The sequence below is a fragment of the Ceratotherium simum genome, chromosome 6, assembly GCF_057802395.1.
Source record: "Ceratotherium simum simum isolate JZ-2026a chromosome 6, ASM5780239v1, whole genome shotgun sequence".
NCBI classification, from domain to species: domain Eukaryota; kingdom Metazoa; phylum Chordata; class Mammalia; order Perissodactyla; family Rhinocerotidae; genus Ceratotherium; species Ceratotherium simum.
This window is the reverse complement of record NC_141905.1, coordinates 90630779-90646773: the sequence shown is the minus strand read 5'-3', so window position 1 is coordinate 90646773 and position 15995 is coordinate 90630779. Positions and strand designations below refer to the sequence as shown.

At 62.8% G+C, this 15995-nt stretch overlaps 1 protein-coding gene across 6 annotated transcripts; it reads left to right on the top strand.

Annotated features, from left to right (window-relative positions):
• The first annotated feature begins 435 nt into the window (after positions 1 to 435).
• On the top strand, positions 436 to 15964 carry ADAM8 (ADAM metallopeptidase domain 8). 6 transcript variants are annotated; one of them, XM_087432900.1, is made up of 25 exons: positions 443 to 2243; positions 3341 to 3444; positions 4531 to 4607; positions 4761 to 4839; positions 4922 to 4998; positions 5303 to 5486; positions 5794 to 5856; positions 5949 to 6017; positions 6390 to 6559; positions 6663 to 6747; positions 7042 to 7190; positions 7308 to 7485; positions 7755 to 7844; positions 7983 to 8172; positions 8269 to 8350; positions 8697 to 8859; positions 9396 to 9473; positions 10116 to 10200; positions 10560 to 10694; positions 10915 to 11026; positions 11679 to 11865; positions 12603 to 12668; positions 12868 to 12918; positions 14884 to 14961; positions 15308 to 15964. In XM_087432900.1, the coding sequence occupies exons 1-25, from the start codon at positions 2198 to 2200 to the stop codon at positions 15353 to 15355; spliced, it is 2646 nt and encodes an 881-aa protein (XP_087289026.1). In that variant the 5' UTR covers positions 443 to 2197; the 3' UTR covers positions 15356 to 15964. The 6 variants fall into 6 exon arrangements, with proteins under 6 accessions (XP_087289025.1, XP_087289024.1, XP_087289028.1 ...); XM_087432898.1 differs by lacking the exons at positions 14884 to 14961; positions 15308 to 15964 and adding an exon at positions 13360 to 14877 and having other exon boundaries at positions 437 to 2243; XM_087432903.1 differs by lacking the exon at positions 10560 to 10694 and having other exon boundaries at positions 447 to 2243.
• Positions 15965 to 15995: the final 31 nt, after the last annotated feature.

Below are 15995 nucleotides of genomic sequence, written 5' to 3'. Positions count from 1 at the left end.
TTCTGCCCGTCCCGTCTCTTAGGGTGCTGGAGGTTCGCTTTGTACCGCCTCCCAGACCAGAGCGATGTCTGCGGGTTTGCTGCTCTGCTCTCTTAAATGGAGCAGGGACACTGTCTTTGGGTTTTGTTTTTTTTTTTGGTTTCAAAGACAAAGTGAAAAAAACATGGCATCTGAGCAACACCAAGATAGTTACCAAGATGCTGTGCTGGGGACGAGGTCCAGGCCTGGTGTCCACGTGTCCACACCTGGTCCAGGTGAACGGGACTGGGCTCCCTGAAGTCAGCGGGAACCCCTCCAACCGAGGCTGGGGTTTGCTCCGGGCGCTAGGGGGAAGCACAGCTCCTGGTCTTGTAGCTTGGCCGGGGCTGGAGAGTGAGTCACGAGGCCTGGCCTTCTCCTGCAGGAGCAGAGGTGGTGTGCCCCCCCGCCCCCCCCCATAGACCTGTGGCTGGCCCTTCGGCGGTCACCCGCCCTCCCTGTGCCCGCCTTCCTGATTCAGCAGTGGGTGGCACAGCCAGCCCTGGGTGTGCACTGCCTCAAACACCTCCATGCCCCTGCGCCCGTTTTCTCCACCAAGCTGCCCCTTCCTGCTGATTTTCATGTATGTCACTTTCATACACGACCACCTGCTCCAGGGGCCTCGGCAGGCGAGGAGGGATGAGAACCTGGCTGCACAGACAGGTCCCCTAGCAGGGCATTGGTGTGCAAAGGGGGCACAGCAGAGCTGGGGGCTTGACTCACAAGCCGCAGACGGCTTCCTCTTCTGATCTGCAGTGTGTGCAGGCGTGACTGTGAGCAAGCAAGCTTATCTGCCAGCCAGAGTTGCCACAGAGGCGTGGTGTTGTGCAAACGCCAGGCCGTGAGCAGAGGAGCCCGCTGGCCCTGAGGCCCAGGTCCCTGTGTCCCTCTCCTGGGCAGCTGACTTTCCCGCTATACCAGGTTGCAGGTAGTCATGGCCGGAGCAGAGCGTCCAGTGGCACCTGCCGGTCACTGGTGGGGACGAGTTAGGTGCGTCCTGCGGGCCAGGCAAGGGTTCCTGCATCCTCAGTGGGGTTCCGCGGGCCTCACTGTCCTGCCTGCCTGCCAGCGCTGAGTCCCTTTGAGTTAGCCGCACGCAGGCCATCTGGTCAGCTCATGCGAAGCCTGTGCGTTCGTAGCGGCTTTTGTTTTTGCCGCTAAAGGACACATTGCCTTTGAACTTCTGTTTCAAATAACTTGCAACATACGACCAGGGGAGAGAAAGTTGCCAGGAGGATTTGGGGTTCATGTGGCATCATTCTACAATACGAGGTTGTGTGTAAGCTCAGGGTCAGAAGTCTGAGTGGCCCCAGCACCAGCTTCCTGTGACCTGTGCTGGATTCTCCTAGAGTCTGTGCTAGTCTCTCCTGCCTTTCTTTTTAGCCATTCACTTGGGGAAAGTAATGGTCCGTTGAACTTTTGAGCTCTGGTCTGGAACTGCCTGTGGGCACCGTACCTTCTCACTTTAGGCCTTGACATGCTCTCTTGTCCCGCTAACCCAGGGAGCATGTCCAGAACTGCAAAGGGCAAACCCACTTGACTCAGCCACAGGAGGCCTGGGTCCCGGGGGTGACAGGGACCCACCAGGAGAGGCCTTAGTGCCACGCCAGCGTGGGGACGGCCCCGCCCCGCAGGGCAGAGAGTAGTGCGAATGGGCAGGCACAGTACCCCCTGAATCCCCCAGCCAGCCTTTCACAGTCACTTCCTCTCCAAGACCCCCAGGCCCGCCGCCTCCAGCCAGCCCTGGAGCCTGGGTCTCCTCAGCACAAGCAGGATGTGGAGTTGCAGGGAGGGGCCAAGTTAGTGCATTCACCTCCCCCCCTCGGTTAATTGGTCCACATTTATGAAGCATTTTCCATGTGTTGGACGCTAGACTGTCTAGCAGCCTGTAGGGAACCAGAAGTAGACACAGGAACACCTGGGAATGAGCGGGGAGGAAGAATGCACCCCCAGGTGCCTGCATACCCCGCCCCAGCCCCGCCCCTCCTGGCGTCGGAGGGACCGATTGGCAGTGGCTAGGGGCTGGTGGCCGGGGCGTGGCGCACAGGATGAGCCTCCCAGCGGAGCACGGGCCAGACCGTGTCCCAGAGTGCACAGAGCCGCCTCCCTGTTCCCGCTCCCGCCCCATCCCCGGATCCCCAGACCCCCAGACGACTGACCCCCGCCCCCTGCCTTGGCCATGTGCAGCCTTGGGCTCTGGCTGCTGGGCACACTGTGGCTGCAGGGTGAGTGCTGGGCCTGGGCTCTGGCCCAGGTCCGAGGGGCCACCATCTGGGTGTGGGGTGGCCACCTGGTCTTCTGCAGCGCTGCTGGTTCTGGGCTGGTCCCCGGGGGTCGGGGGCGCAGAGGTGGTCACAGCGGGGAGGCCCTAGCGGTGGACAGCCGGGACCTTCAAAGGGGAACTGAGAGGAAGAACGCTGCCTGGGGCGTTTCCTGAGCTGTGTGGGGACTGGGGCTGGGGCAGAGCAGGGTGGAGGACCGGCTGCTCCGATGTAGCCTGGGGTCCTGGGGTGATTGCCCACTCCAGAGGACCCCCAGCCAGCCAGGGATGGGAGAACGGAGGAGCAGTGGTCTGGAGCTGAGGGTGGGGCACCCCAGGGGGTGGTCTAGCCACATGGGCACCTGTCTCTGGTCCTGGTCCCAGCCTGGCTCCTCCGAGACGCCTGGGCTGGAGGCTGCCAAAGGAGCCGTAGGGGAGGGGGCAACTTCTCAGGCAGGCCGGCCTGGGCTGGCCCACCCCACGGCCTTTCGTTCCTGGAGGTTTGTAACAGACACATTCACTAACACCTGAAAAGAGTCCCCGAGGCTGGTCTCGAGCTCTCCAGCTCTGGGCCTCCCACTGTCTGCTGTGGGATAGGAGGGGGTTTCTAGATCTGGGCTGGGTGAACCACCTGTGGGGGAGGTCCGTCAGTCCCCTAGTTAGAGGCAATTGTGTGATTAGTTGAGATGAAAAGGTGTAAACTCTCCCCCAGGGCCTGTGCCTCCTCACTCCGGGGAGGAGGTGTCCAGCTCAGCCCTTGGCCATGGCGGGGAGCCGTCTGGGGGCAGCCTGGTGGCTCCTGGAAGGGCTGGCACACGGGGCAGTGTCTCTGGGTGCTGCTGGGCACAGGTTTGCCTGGCCCCACCCAGGGCAGGGATCCTGTGGCCTTTTTAACACAGAACCTCCACTCGGGTCAGGGAGCCAGCTCAGAGCCTTTGCTTCCCTAGGGTGCTGTCCGCGATCCCCCCAGAGGAGGTGGGGCAGGCCCACAACGGGCCTGGGAAGGGGCCTCCCAGGGTGGGAGGGTGCCCTGCGCACCTGCTGACCCTGCCTCTCCCGCAGCGGTCGCCCCCAGCACCGCCCTGCCCCATGTGAAGCAGTATGAGGTGGTGTGGCCACGGCGCCTGCCAGGACCCCGAGCCCGCCGAGCCCAGCCATCCCACTTGGTAAGTGTTGGGGGAGCTGGCCTGGGGGTCCCTTCTTGGCCCTTCAGAGCCAGCTTCCGTCTGTGAAAGGGATAGTAGCTCTCTGTGTGCCCAGCGGCCTTTGGGGCTGAGAGCCAGGTGGGCCTCTGGGCCCCTGGCGGGGCTCCCAGTCCACTTGGGCTGTGTCTCCCCCCACCCTCGGCCTCACCTTCATCCTGCATCCTGCTTCACTCTGGCCGGGGCCACACCCTGGAGAGGTGTCCGCTGAGGGGGAAGGGGGACTGCCCCGCCTCCCTACCAGGAACCTGCTACTGGCCACTCCCCGCCCGCCCGCGGGCCACTCCCCAGTTTCACTAAGTCAGATTCCTCTTAGCCTGGAGGAGATGGCTCACCAGGCGAGTTGCGCTGCGTGTCTGCGGCGACACACCTCTGTGGGGCATTTTGGGCCGGGCTGGGATTTCCCGGGGCTGCCTGGGGGCATTCCTGAAACCCGTGAGTGTGCGCGTTTGGGGGGCGTGAGCCTGTGTGAGAGTGGATGAGCCTGCGTGTGTATGACAGACAGCCCCAACCTGACCTTGGTGTGGGGGTGGTGGGGGTAAGGGCTGTCCGCTGCCTGGGCCTCACCCCACCCTGCGGGCATGGCACACACTGTCCCGAGGGCTCAGCAGGCCTGAGTGAGGGCTCTGCTGGCTAGGGGTGCTCCCCCCTCAATCTCATGCACCCACCCCACCCCAACTGCTCCACTCCAATCAGGCCCATGGCCGGGAGAGTTGGGCCTCTGGGGGGGGGGGGGGGAGGGCGCTGGTGCTGGAGAGGCCAGCCCACCTGCTTTGGTGCCTTGGTTTTAAGGGCTGCCTGTCAGGGGCCATGTCCCGGACTTGCTTCCTGGGGAGGGGGCATCATCATTATCCTTGTATAGACAGATGGGGAAACTGAGGCCCGAGGAGCCTGGTGTGGTTCTAGGTGGAGTTCCTGCCTGCCCAGGAACCCCTCCAGCTCAACCCAGCCCTGCCCAGCCCCAGGGTCCTCTGAGGAGCTTTTGGCTGTTGGGTGCCCAGGTTTCAGGCCACGCCCGTCACCCTGGACCCTCCTTTTTTCCCGACTCAGGGCCTGTACCCAGAGAGTGTGAGCTATGTTCTTGGGGCCCAAGAGCACAACTTCACCCTGCATCTGCAGAAGAACAGGTGAGCAGGGGAGCCTGGGCCCCACCCCTGCCCCCAGCACACCTGTGTCTGTGTCCTGGGCCTCGGGCTCCCTGCCCAGCCTCTCCTCCAGCCAGAGGCAGCTTCAAGGGGGAAGCAGGCGGGGCCCAGGAAGCCACAGTGGATCTCTTCCAGGGACCTGGTGGGCTCGGGCTACACGGAGACCTACATGGCCGCCAATGGCTCCCAGGTGACGGAGCAGTTACAGAGGCAGGTATGGCCCGGGTGGCCCTCTGCACGCTGCAGTGGGGGCACTGGGAGCGGGGCCTGCGGATGCTCACGCTCTTCTCCCGCAGGATCACTGCTTCTACCAGGGCCGCGTGGAGGGGCACCGGCACTCCGCAGCCAGCCTCAGCACCTGTGCTGGCCTCAGGTGAGTGCCACAGGCCGGGCTGGGGCGTCAGAATGTCAGGGCCCCAGCGCTCCCCTCAGTGTCCAGAGAATAGACTGAGGCAAGAACCGGGCTGGAGGTGGGGACACTTTTCTGCACCGGTAGAAGTTACGGGTTCCCCGAGCACGAGGCTCCCTCAAGTCCCTGGACACCGTCCCCAGCACGTCAGTGCAGAGGGGGAGCCACGTCCTCGGGCACCTCAGGGATCCTCTTGTCCTTCAGGGCTCCAGTTGGGCAGGTGGGAGGAAGCACTAATTCAGAAGCACCTGCTCCCGTCTACTCTCAGGGGCTTCTTCCGGGCCGGCTCTGCCATCCACCTGATCGAGCCCCTGGGTGGGGGCGGTGAAGAGGGGCAGCACGCGCTGTATGAAGTGCAGCACCTACAGCAGAAGGCTGGGACCTGCGGGGTCAGCGACAGCAGCCTGGAGAGCATCTTGGGACCTCGGGTCTCGGCAGCCTTCAGGCCCAGGGTGAGGGGAGGCCCCGGCCAGCTTCATCCCTGGTCCACTTGGGCCTGTGCATCCCCCAGACTCACTGTGGTGGGGTGGGCTGGGCGTCTCTGAGCCGTCCCCGTGGCTGGTGGGCTGGGCCTGGCTTTGCCCAGCAGCTGCAGACTGGGCGCCTTGGTCTACTGGAGCCTCCTGGACTGTCCCCCACACTGAGAGGGGCTGGGCGCCAGCTCCAGAGCCCAGGAGATGGTCAGTGTGTGGAGACAGGGCTGAGGCCAGGAGGGCTGTGGCTCGGGAGGCTGACCCGCTTCTTGTCGCTGCTCCCCAGAACTGGCCGCCATCCCGAGAGACCCGTTACGTGGAGCTGTTTGTGGTCACGGATAGCACAGAGGTACCTGGGGTGGGGGCGGGGCGAGGTAGGGGCGAGGTAGGGCCGGGCCGGGCTGCCAACAGGCTGCAGCCTGAGGGTCTGCTGTCCTCCAGTTCCAGAAGCTGGGCAGCAGAACGGCTGTGCGAAAGAGGGTGCTGGAGGTGGTGAACCACGTGGACAAGGTGGGGTTCTGTCCACCCTGGGGGGACGTTCCCTCCAGGGACTGCTGGGGGTTCCTCCTAGCAGGGGCTTCCAGGACCCCTCGGCCGCACAGGTCCCTTCTGGACCAGGCATCACCTCGCCCCATAGCAACCCTATTTGTAGGGGAAGCCGGGAGAGTGGGGGGTGAGTGACCGTGGGGTGGGGTGGCAGTGAGAACCATCAGCCAGGTGAGGAAGGCGCTGAGATCTGCCCTAGCCTCCTTCCCCTGTCCCACTCACAGCGGACAGTGCCTCCGCTGGCCTCCAGCCCAGCCCTCTCTGGGGTGGGCTCCGGCCCTCTCACCTGGCCTCGCTGTCCTGGAGCCTGACCCAAGGGACTCCGTCCTCTCACAGCTTTATCAGGAACTCAGTTTCCGCGTGGTCCTGGTGGGCCTGGAGATCTGGAACGGCGGGGATAAGATCCAGGTCAGCCCTCAGGCCGACACCACACTGGAGAACTTCCTGTCCTGGCGCGCGAGGGACCTGGTGGGACGGCAGCTGCACGACAACGCGCAGCTCATCACGTGAGGGCAGAACGCCGTCGAGGGGCCGGCGGGCGGAGGGCCCCTGGGAAGGGCTTTGGGGGGACAAGGAGGGCACATGTACAGACACTGCTCTTGTTCCCAGGGGGGTCGACTTCGCCGGGACTACCGTGGGACTGGCCAGGGTGTCTGCCATGTGCTTGCAGTCCTCCTCGGGGGCCGTGAACCAGGTGTGGAGGGAACCCCGCCTATTTGTTGGCTGCTGGGTGGGGAGCGGGCTCGGAGCGTGAGCTGAAACTCGTGAGGGGCGACCTCAGGACTCAGGTTCACATGCTTGTCCCCAAGCTGTCTCCGTGAACACCGGCTGCCTCTTCTGGAGGGTTTGTTGCTGCTTCTAGGTTTTAAGAACTATTGTTGGCAGGGAGTGACACCAAACCTCTCAGCCTTGCTTGGGGCAGTGAGGATGGGCAGGAGAGTGGACGGGCCATGTGGGCGACATCAGCCAGCACGGCCTCTCCCCGCAGGACCACAGTGAGAACCCCATTGGCGTGGCGAGCACCATGGCCCACGAGATGGGCCACAACCTGGGCATGGACCATGATGAGAACGTGCAGGGCTGCTACTGCCCCGTGCCGCGGGACGGCGGTGGCTGCGTCATGGCAGCCAGCATCGGGTGAGGCTTGCCCGGCTCCACCCTGGCCAAGGCCACCTGCAGAATGGGGTATCCTGGGGGTATAGGCGGTCTGCCCCACTGCCCGTCCTCCCCTGACGGGGACCCCGCTCCTCTCAGCCTCAAGTTCCCCAGAATGTTCAGCCATTGCAGCCGGGCTGACCTGGAGACGTTCGTGGAAAAGCCCCAGACAGCCTGCGTGGTGAACGCCCCTGACCCCGACCGGCTGGTGGGCGGCCCCGTGTGTGGGAACCGGTTTGTGGAGCGCGGGGAGCAGTGCGACTGCGGGGCCCCTCAGGTACGGGGCTGCACGCCTGCCGCCACCCTCTGCTCCCCACCAGTGCCTGCGTGCTCCTGGCCACACGTCAGAACACACTCCTGTTCTCCAGTGACACCCACAGCTACCCACAGGGACCCACGGGAGGGAGTGACAGTGACTTCCCCGTGGAGGCCCGGCCCAGCCAGGGCAGGTTGTGGAGGGAGGTGGGTCCCCAGAGTCTGCTCTGAGGCCTGGCGCTGGCCCCAGTGTGCAGCCCACTCGGACCTTGGCCGTCACCCCGCCCCCAGGACTGCCAGAACCGCTGCTGCAACGCCACCACCTGCCAGCTGGCCCAGGGGGCCGAGTGCGCCCAAGGCGCCTGCTGCCACGCGTGCAGGGTGAGCACGGGCCCAGCCAGCCGCACCCCACGGTCGGCGGCTGGGGAGGAGGGTCCCAGGAACACCGGTGACAAGGCAGGGGGCACAGGTCTGTTTGGGGCCCCAGTTCCCACGGTGAACTTGGCTCTGCTGGGCCAGGTGAAGCCGGCCGGCGAGCTGTGTCGCCCCCAGAAGGACGGCTGTGACCTTGAGGAGTACTGCGACGGCCAACAGCCAGCGTGCCCAGAGGACGCCTTCCAGGAGAACGGAACGCCCTGCCCGGGGGGTTACTGCTACGACGGGAACTGTCCCACGCTGGCTCAGAGGTGCCAGGACTTGTGGGGGCCAGGTGAGGCGCACGTGAGCCCTGGCCCTATGACCCACAGGCCTCCTGGGGTGGTTGTAGGTCCCAGGCCCGTGGACTCACCTGCTCCTGGCCCCGCAGGGTCACGGGCTGCCGAGGAGACGTGCTACGCCTATAGCATCTCCCTAGGCTGCAGGGGCAGCGTCCCCCTCAGCTCCAGCAGGTGAGTGTCTAGCCATGGCCTGACTCTCCCTTGTCCAGGGCACAGGATGTGCCCACAGGTGGGGCCACCTGAGAGGGTCCTCTGCACAAAGGAATCAGAGCTGGGTCCGCTGCCTTCCAGGACCCCCAGGCCTAAGCATGCTGCCCTCATGGGAGGGACGGTGGGCTACTGTGGCTGGGGTATGGATGTCCATCTGCAGGTCCTAGGGGTGTGGACGAACTGTCAGCAGACCCCCAGCCTGTCCAAGGGTCCTGGGCCTCATCTCCTGCATTCCACGGGTCCCCCTGAGTGCAGTCAGCAGGAGCCCCAGCAGAGCTGGCACCATGGCATGTTCCTCTGTCCACAGGGTCAACAGGTGTGGTGTCCTGTACTGTGAGGGTGGGCAGAAGCCCCCTGAGCGGACTTCCTGCACCCTAACCTCCCACTCATCTGCCTGCCAGGCTCTTGCCCTGGATGGCAGTGCTGCATATGAGCCGGTGCCCGAAGGCACCCAGTGCGGCGAGGAGAAGGTGAGCACCGAGGGGGCCACTCGCAGGCGTGTCACAGACTGCAGCTTTCAAGGGCTTCCAAGGGCCGTGACCCAGACGTGAGCCCGACGTGCCTCATGCTGCGGTCAGGCTGCTGGACCCCCAGGTCCTGGACGTGTCCCACACGGGCGAGCTCACGTGGTCTGGAGCAGGCAGGGTGGCTGGAGGAGGGCCGAGGGGAGGGCTCTTCTGTTCTCAGTAGAAACTCAGAGGGGGCAGAGGGAGGCACTGGAGAAGCCCGTTCTCAGTCAGTGTGAAGACCTTTCCGTTCTGTAAGTCCCCCCAGGGGCCGGGTGGAGCCGGTCTCTGTGGCCCTGGTGGCAGTGACAGGTTGGCCAAGGCTGGCCAGCCGATGGGCTGCAGACGAGCCCATCCTGGATGTGGTGGCCACAGACTGCCCCCCTTGAAGCTCACTCTGCGGGTTTGGGGTCAGCTTTGGCTGGTGGGGGAGAGTAGGGGGCGGGGACACCAAGCAGGGGTCTAGACCAGCTGCCTGAGGAGAGCCCGCTGCCCTCCAGGTTTGCTGGAAAGGATTCTGCCAGGACTTCCATGTCTACAGATCCAGAAACTGCTCTGCGCAGTGCAGCAACCACGGGGTACGTGGGCCGGGGAGGACAGCCTGCCACTGGCCCTTTGGAGTTGAAGGAGATGGGTAGGCTGTGCTTGGGACGAGCCCAGGTAGACAAAGGGCAGAGGCCAGCACCCGGGGGCTGTGGCAGGAGCTGGCGAGGACTTGGGCATCCTGTGGGGACACTGAGGCCCAGCACGGTCCTGGTGCTGGTGGACACGTGGGCTGGGGCTGGTCAGGTTTGAGATGTTCTATTTGAGATGCAGCCAGTGCGTTCAGCTCTTAATGACCTGGCTGTGATGTCAGGAAAGTCAGAGCCACTGAGAGCCTGAAACAAGGGCGAGGTGGGGGATGCGCCTGAGGACAGCCCACTGTGAAGCTGCCCTGCGCCTGCGCTCCAGTGTTTGGTCAGAGCCCTCGGGAGTCTGGTCAGCCCCTCGCAGGCCCCTGGTGAGGGGCTGTGGCTGTCTGCATGTCTCATGCGGTCCTGGCGGTGGGTGGCAGGCCCTGGACGACGGAGCTGGGCTCGTCATGGGGTCATAGCAGAGCCCCTTGCAGGCCTGAGGCCGGGCCCGGTGACTCAGAGGAGCAGATGGCACCTGCTCGGGCACCTGGCAGTGCGGTGGACGCAGGGCCTGGAAGCCTGGCCTGACACCTGTTCCTCCTCCAGGTGTGCAACCACAGGAGCGAGTGCCACTGCCGCCCGGGCTGGGCCCCGCCCCACTGCGCAGAGCTGCTGCCCAACGGGCGCACAGGTAGGGCGTGGACCGCCCCGGGGCCTCCACACCTGCACAGCCTGATGGGGTCCGGCTGGAGGTCCTGCTTTTTCTCAAACTTCCTGGGCAGGGCTGAGAAGGAAGCCATGTGCCCCCAAACCATGAAGGGCGTTGTTGAAATGTGGGTTTGCAGCCCCTCGGGCATTCTGACCCATCAGGTGGAGGGCAGGGCCCAGGAGCCTGTGTCCCCACCTCTGCCCTACCGGAGCAGGGTGGCCGTCCTAGAGGGAGGGGCGGGGGAGCGGTGACAGGATAGCACCAGCTCCTTTGCTGGGTCTTCAGCCCCTCCTGGGCCCGGGAACCTCAGAGCCACCCACCCCCGGTGTCTTCCTCCCCAGTGGCCACTGAGCATGCAGCTGTTGACAGCAGCACGGCCTCCAGGGCCTGGCCGGGCCATGCCCACGTCACTGTGGGCCTGGGGCCACCAGCCACTAAGTCCTCCGACCCGTCACCTGAGAGCCTGGAGCGCTGGTGTAAAGTACTGGGTCTCAGTGCTGAGGGTCCTCAGACGGCCTTGGTGGTGGGGAGGGGCCCAGGGCTCTGCGTTCTCCTCACGGCCAAGGGAGGCCCCGAGAAAGGCGCCCCCCTCAGCCACAAGCCAGCCAGGCAGGGGCTGCGGCCCCCGCGGGCTCTCCCCCAACACTGCCTCGCTCTGGGTCCAGCCGCTGACACCTGGCCTCGTGTGTCCCACAGCGTCCGGGAGCCTCCCAATGGTGCTGGTGCCCGTGCTGCTCCTGGTGGCTCTGGCGCTCACCGTGGCAGGCGTGGTCATCTACCGCAAGGCCTGGAGGCCTGTCCGACGGAGGTGAGGGCACTGTGGGGTTGCAAAACACCAGGGTGCGCAAGGAGCACTTCCCGTGATCACACTGTTGGGAAACAGCGTGCTGCTGTTTGAGGAAGAACCAGCAGGTCCTACAGCAGGGCCCGGGGGCCTCAACCAGGGGCCACTGGAGCCTTCGCTCTGGGTCCCCTGCCTCTTGCTGAGGCAGGAACAGGTGACAAGTTTTGGTGACAGGTTGGAGATGTGGTAGCCCCGGAGAGAGGGCCCCCAACCCCCACACACACCTGACCCCAATCAGCGCCTACACACTTGGGATGACGTGGGTTCGGGGAAGCTGCCCCCATAGCCCGCTGCCCTCGGTGGGCAGCTGCACTCTGAGCCTACCGTTGGTGCTCGCTCTGTGGGGACCTTGACACGCGGGCCAGCCACAGGAGGACACACTTGCCCACTGGCCTCCAAGCACCTCCAGCCTGACTGGACCCCAGAGCCAATGGGGCTCAGGACACATAAGGCTGCCTCTCCCTATTTGTGTGGCTGTGACTGGCACACCACCCAAGGGCTGCCGCAGCTAAGAGGGACCCTGGCCAGGCCAGGGGACCCCACACCCACGAGCCCTCGAGTCCCTGGGCTGGACCCTGAGGCCAGGACATGCTAACCTCTCTCACTTTCTCCCCAGGAATGTGGCGCCCAAGACCACCATGGGGCTCTCCAACCCCCTGTTCCACGAGGGGTCTGGCATGCCAGCAAAGGGCAGGGCTCCGGCCCCCGCCATGGGCTCCCCAGAGCCGATCCCTACCACCCACCCCAGCCAGCCCTCCAGGCCCAAGGCTTCCGTGGTGACCCCTAAGCGGCCGCCTCCTGCTGTGAGTACCAGCCGTCCTTGACGGGCTCCCCAGGCCACCCCCAAATCTCGTGCCAGTGTGCAGCACCTTGGGGCTTAGAGCGGCCGCCACCATCACCCGTTTAGAGGCAGAAACGGGGGCTGGCATGGTGGCGCAAACAGTTGAGTGCATGGGCTCCGCTGCGGTGGCCCGGGGTTCACCGGTTCGGATCCCGGGCGTGCACCAATGCACCACTTGTTGAGCCATGCTGTGGTGGCATCCCATGTAAAGTGGAGGAAGATGGGCATGGATGTTAGCCCAGGGCCAGTCTTCCTCAGCAAAAACAGAAGGATTGGCAGATGTTAGCTCAGGGCCGATCTTCCTCAAAAAAAAAAAAAAGAGGCAGAAACAGGGCTTTAGAACGGGCGGTCTGAGGAGCCCAGTAAGCCAGTGATGGAATTGGAGTTTGAACTTGAATCTGAGGCTCTTGGCCTCCGCAGGGTCCCTCTGAGGATGGTTTGGAGGCCCAGACACCCTCCGCTGCTGCCCAGCACCTCCATGCATCCACACGGCCGAGGGACTTGGGGGTCACATCCTGTGCTCAGGGCCCTGCGGGGCGGGGGGTGGGGCAGAGACCCCATGTGCACACACAGAGCTTTATCCTCCCACTTCTGGGAGAGGCAGGAACCTGGGTCCTGAGCCGGGGAGCAGCTCTGAAGCTGGGGGTCCCTGGAGTCAGCGCCCTGTGAGACCCAGGCTCACAGCCCTGTTCCTTGCAGCCCCCGGCCGCCAGGTCCAGCCCACCTTTCCAGGTTCCCGTGTACACCCGGCAGGCACCAGACCAGGTGAGCTGTGGTGGGGTCGGCAGCCAGGTCTTCTAGAGGGCGCCAGGTGGGTCTGGGGAGGTGGAGGGCCGGGGCTGGACTTCGTGGGCCCCAGACCCCAGGGTAGTGGTTGCTGCCCTCTCGGAAGGCTGATCACCCGGGCCCAGGAGAACACTGAACCCATGGGCTGGTGGTCCTGACTGCCCCTTCCTCCCGCCAGCTCCGACCTGCTCCTCCTGCCAAGCCCCTCCCAGCGCTGAAGCCCAAGCAGGTGAGACCCACCCCCACTCCCCATCTGCACCTCTGCCCTTCGTCGGCCACAGGGCCCCTCTTGGGTCAGAGCCCCGGCCAATCCCACAACCTGAACCCCACAAGATGAGGGGGGCTTATGGGGCTGAGGGGCTCAGGGGATGAGGGGGCTCCACTGCAGCACCTGCCTTGGTGTGAGGCTTTAGGATTCTGGAAAGATCTCTCTCAAATGTGAGTCACTGGAGACTTGTTGAGTCGCAGCTCAATTTGCAGGCGCCTCCTGCAGTGGGGGTCTCGTTCCCCAGCAGGGCTCCCCACCTTTGGGCTCGCCTGGGAGTCCCTTCCAGCCAATCCTGAGGTCTGGCCCTGGTGGGTCTCCTCCAGCACCGGGAGCCCCGTGGGCCCTGCTGAGGGTCCTGCACACAGCCCCCGGCCCTGGACAGACACGCTTATCTCCCAGCAGGCTGCTGGCCCAGCTGCTTCTGGAAAACTGGGGGCGACTGGAAGGGGCCTGGCAGCATGGGGCAGTGGAACTGGTCGGCCCCCTCCTGGCATCCTGTGGGGCTCCCGTCTGTCACCAGGGATGTTGACTCATCGCTTGGGGTGGTGTCTGCCCGTTTCTCTGCTGTCAAGTCCCCATCTTCCCTTTGTAGTTAATCTCTTTGAGGGACTTGGAGATGTGAATCTGATTACTCCTTGAACTATGACCCACAGTATCTGCATCCGTCGGGGCTTCTTGCCTGCAACAACCATTACTGTGGTGTTTGCTTACTAGAGATTCTCTCTGTCTTTCTTTTTGCACTTTTTATTTTGAACTAAATATAAAAGTTGCAAAAATAATCTTAGGAGGGGTTTTGACAGGGCAAACGCAGGGCAGGCAGGGAGATTTCTGGCCAAGGACGTGGTGATAGCCAGGCAAAGGCTACAAGGGAATTGTGCCGGCACCGAGTCCCCCGCTGCTCAGAAGGATCCTTCTGAGGTTCTTAAAACTACAAGTGCTGCCCCACCCAGGCGTCCCAGGGTGCGGGGACCTGCGGCCAGGCAAGCACCTGGCTCCATCCCAGGAAAGCTGAGATGCAAACAAATGCAAATTTTACTAATGCATGCCTTGCCTGGCTTTTGAACTTCCAGAGACCCACATTCTGGCTTTAAGAGCTTTTCATGGGTAATGTGGGGGGGCTCTGAGGAGAGAGAGGCAGTGAGATAGGTTGGGGCTGATCCCGGGAATGGGGGCTTGGCCACATTTGGGTTTCATTCTGCCCTCGGTGGCAGCCGTGGGTGTGTGTTTGGGGGGTTGTTAGGGGGACTTTTCTGTAGAGAGCTCAGCAAAGAGAAGCCTGCAGGACGGTCTGGAGCAGAGCAGAGCACTGTTACTGCATGAAACTGGGGTTCTCTTGCCTGATGTGCATAAAAAAAGCCAATTAGTTACTGCATCAGCTTTTGGGAAAAGCTGGGAAAAGAAATCAGCTTTATTTTGCAAGATCCATCTGCAGGGAGACGGGGGGGCATTTGCTCTCAGATCTGTCTCCCCGATCCAGGGCTTGGGGCAGCATTTACAGGATGAAGTGGTCTGAAATGTGGAGACAGATGATTGGAGGTGAGGAGAAGTGAGGTAACTGACCCAAGCGTAGTCAGACTTCATGGGTCTTCACAGGACGCATGTTCACAAAATGGCGGCCTTACCATGATCTGAGAGTGGAGTTTTTAGCTTCTTGACCTCAAAAAGGTCACTTATCGAGCATTTGCACAGGCCCAGTTGATGGGTTGGTGGTCTCAACTGGCCTGAACTGGACAAGGGGTCTCAGTTCCTGAAAGAGAGCTCTTAATTACTCTGTTGATAAGATGGGGTCAGCTGCTCTGGTCCTGGAGGGCCTGCGGTTACAGCACCTGGGGAGCTTTGCTGGAAGGTGCTGGGGAAAATGGTGCCCTGGCATGGCCTGGACCGGTTAGGTGGCATCCACCATCAGCTGTGTCTGCCTCCTTGCAGGTCATCAAGCCGACCTCAGCACCCCCAATGCCACCGGTCAAGCCTGGGCCTGGAGGGGCCAAACCTGGACCCACTCAGGTGAGCCCCCTCACACACAGGGCACGAGGCAGCAGAGTGAGCTGTCTTCCCCGCAGGCTGACTGGCCCTGCCCGGAGAGGCTGAGCATCTGCTGTATGCTGTCAGCAGTTTTCAGTGACTGCCGCTTCTGCTGGCTATTTCTTTGTCCTTTTCTCCTCCTAGTGTGAGAAAGTCTGTCCTTGGTAAAGTGTTAGCTGCTGACATCGTGACTGTCACTGTTGGCTGTCCCCAAATGCGAGGCCATCGCACTGTTGGATGGACTGGGATCCACGTTTTAGGAAACAGATCCGGTTGTGCTCTCTGTAGCAGATAATTTTTAACATCAGTTCTTTTTTTCTCCTCCAAGGGAGTTGTTGGCCCAGAGGTTGCTCTGAAAGCCCCGGTCCAGAGGTAGTGATGGAGCCCAGCGCCCTGGGTCGGCATCTTCGCCCCATCTGGAAGTTGCCTGTTGTTTGTGCTGAAGGAGCTGTGTGAGCCTCGCATCCAGCAGATGCGGCTGACACGCCCCGGCCCTCAGCGCCCCTCCTCAAGGGGCTGGGTCCAGTGTGAGACATCCTAACAGAAGAGCCAACTCCTCATGGCCAAGGGTCATGGCCAAGGGCCTCTGGGCTCAGGACTCCCCTGCTGGGCCTTCGGCTGCTGTCCTCACCTCAGGAGTGCGCCAGCTGAGAGGCTCTCGCTGTCCAGCAGGGGCCAGTCCACCCCTCACAGCCATGCCCTCCTCCACCACGTTGGCCAGGCTTGGCTCCGTGTGTGCCTGTGCCTGCGGTCTAGGTGGCCACTGTCCGGTCTGGTTCTCTGGGAGCCTCACGTGCACGCTCTGCAGGGCTGAAAACTTCATGAAAATTTTGTATTTTATGAATAAATTATTAATGAAGTTCTAGATGACTGGAGACTTTCATCAGATAGATGGAAAATGGTGCTTGTGAAACAATGGAACTCAATTTATAAGATTTAAGGGTCCAACGCTTGTAAAAATAAAATGTATATTGTAAATGGACAATGTCAAACTTCTTACCTTCTTTTCTCCCTAG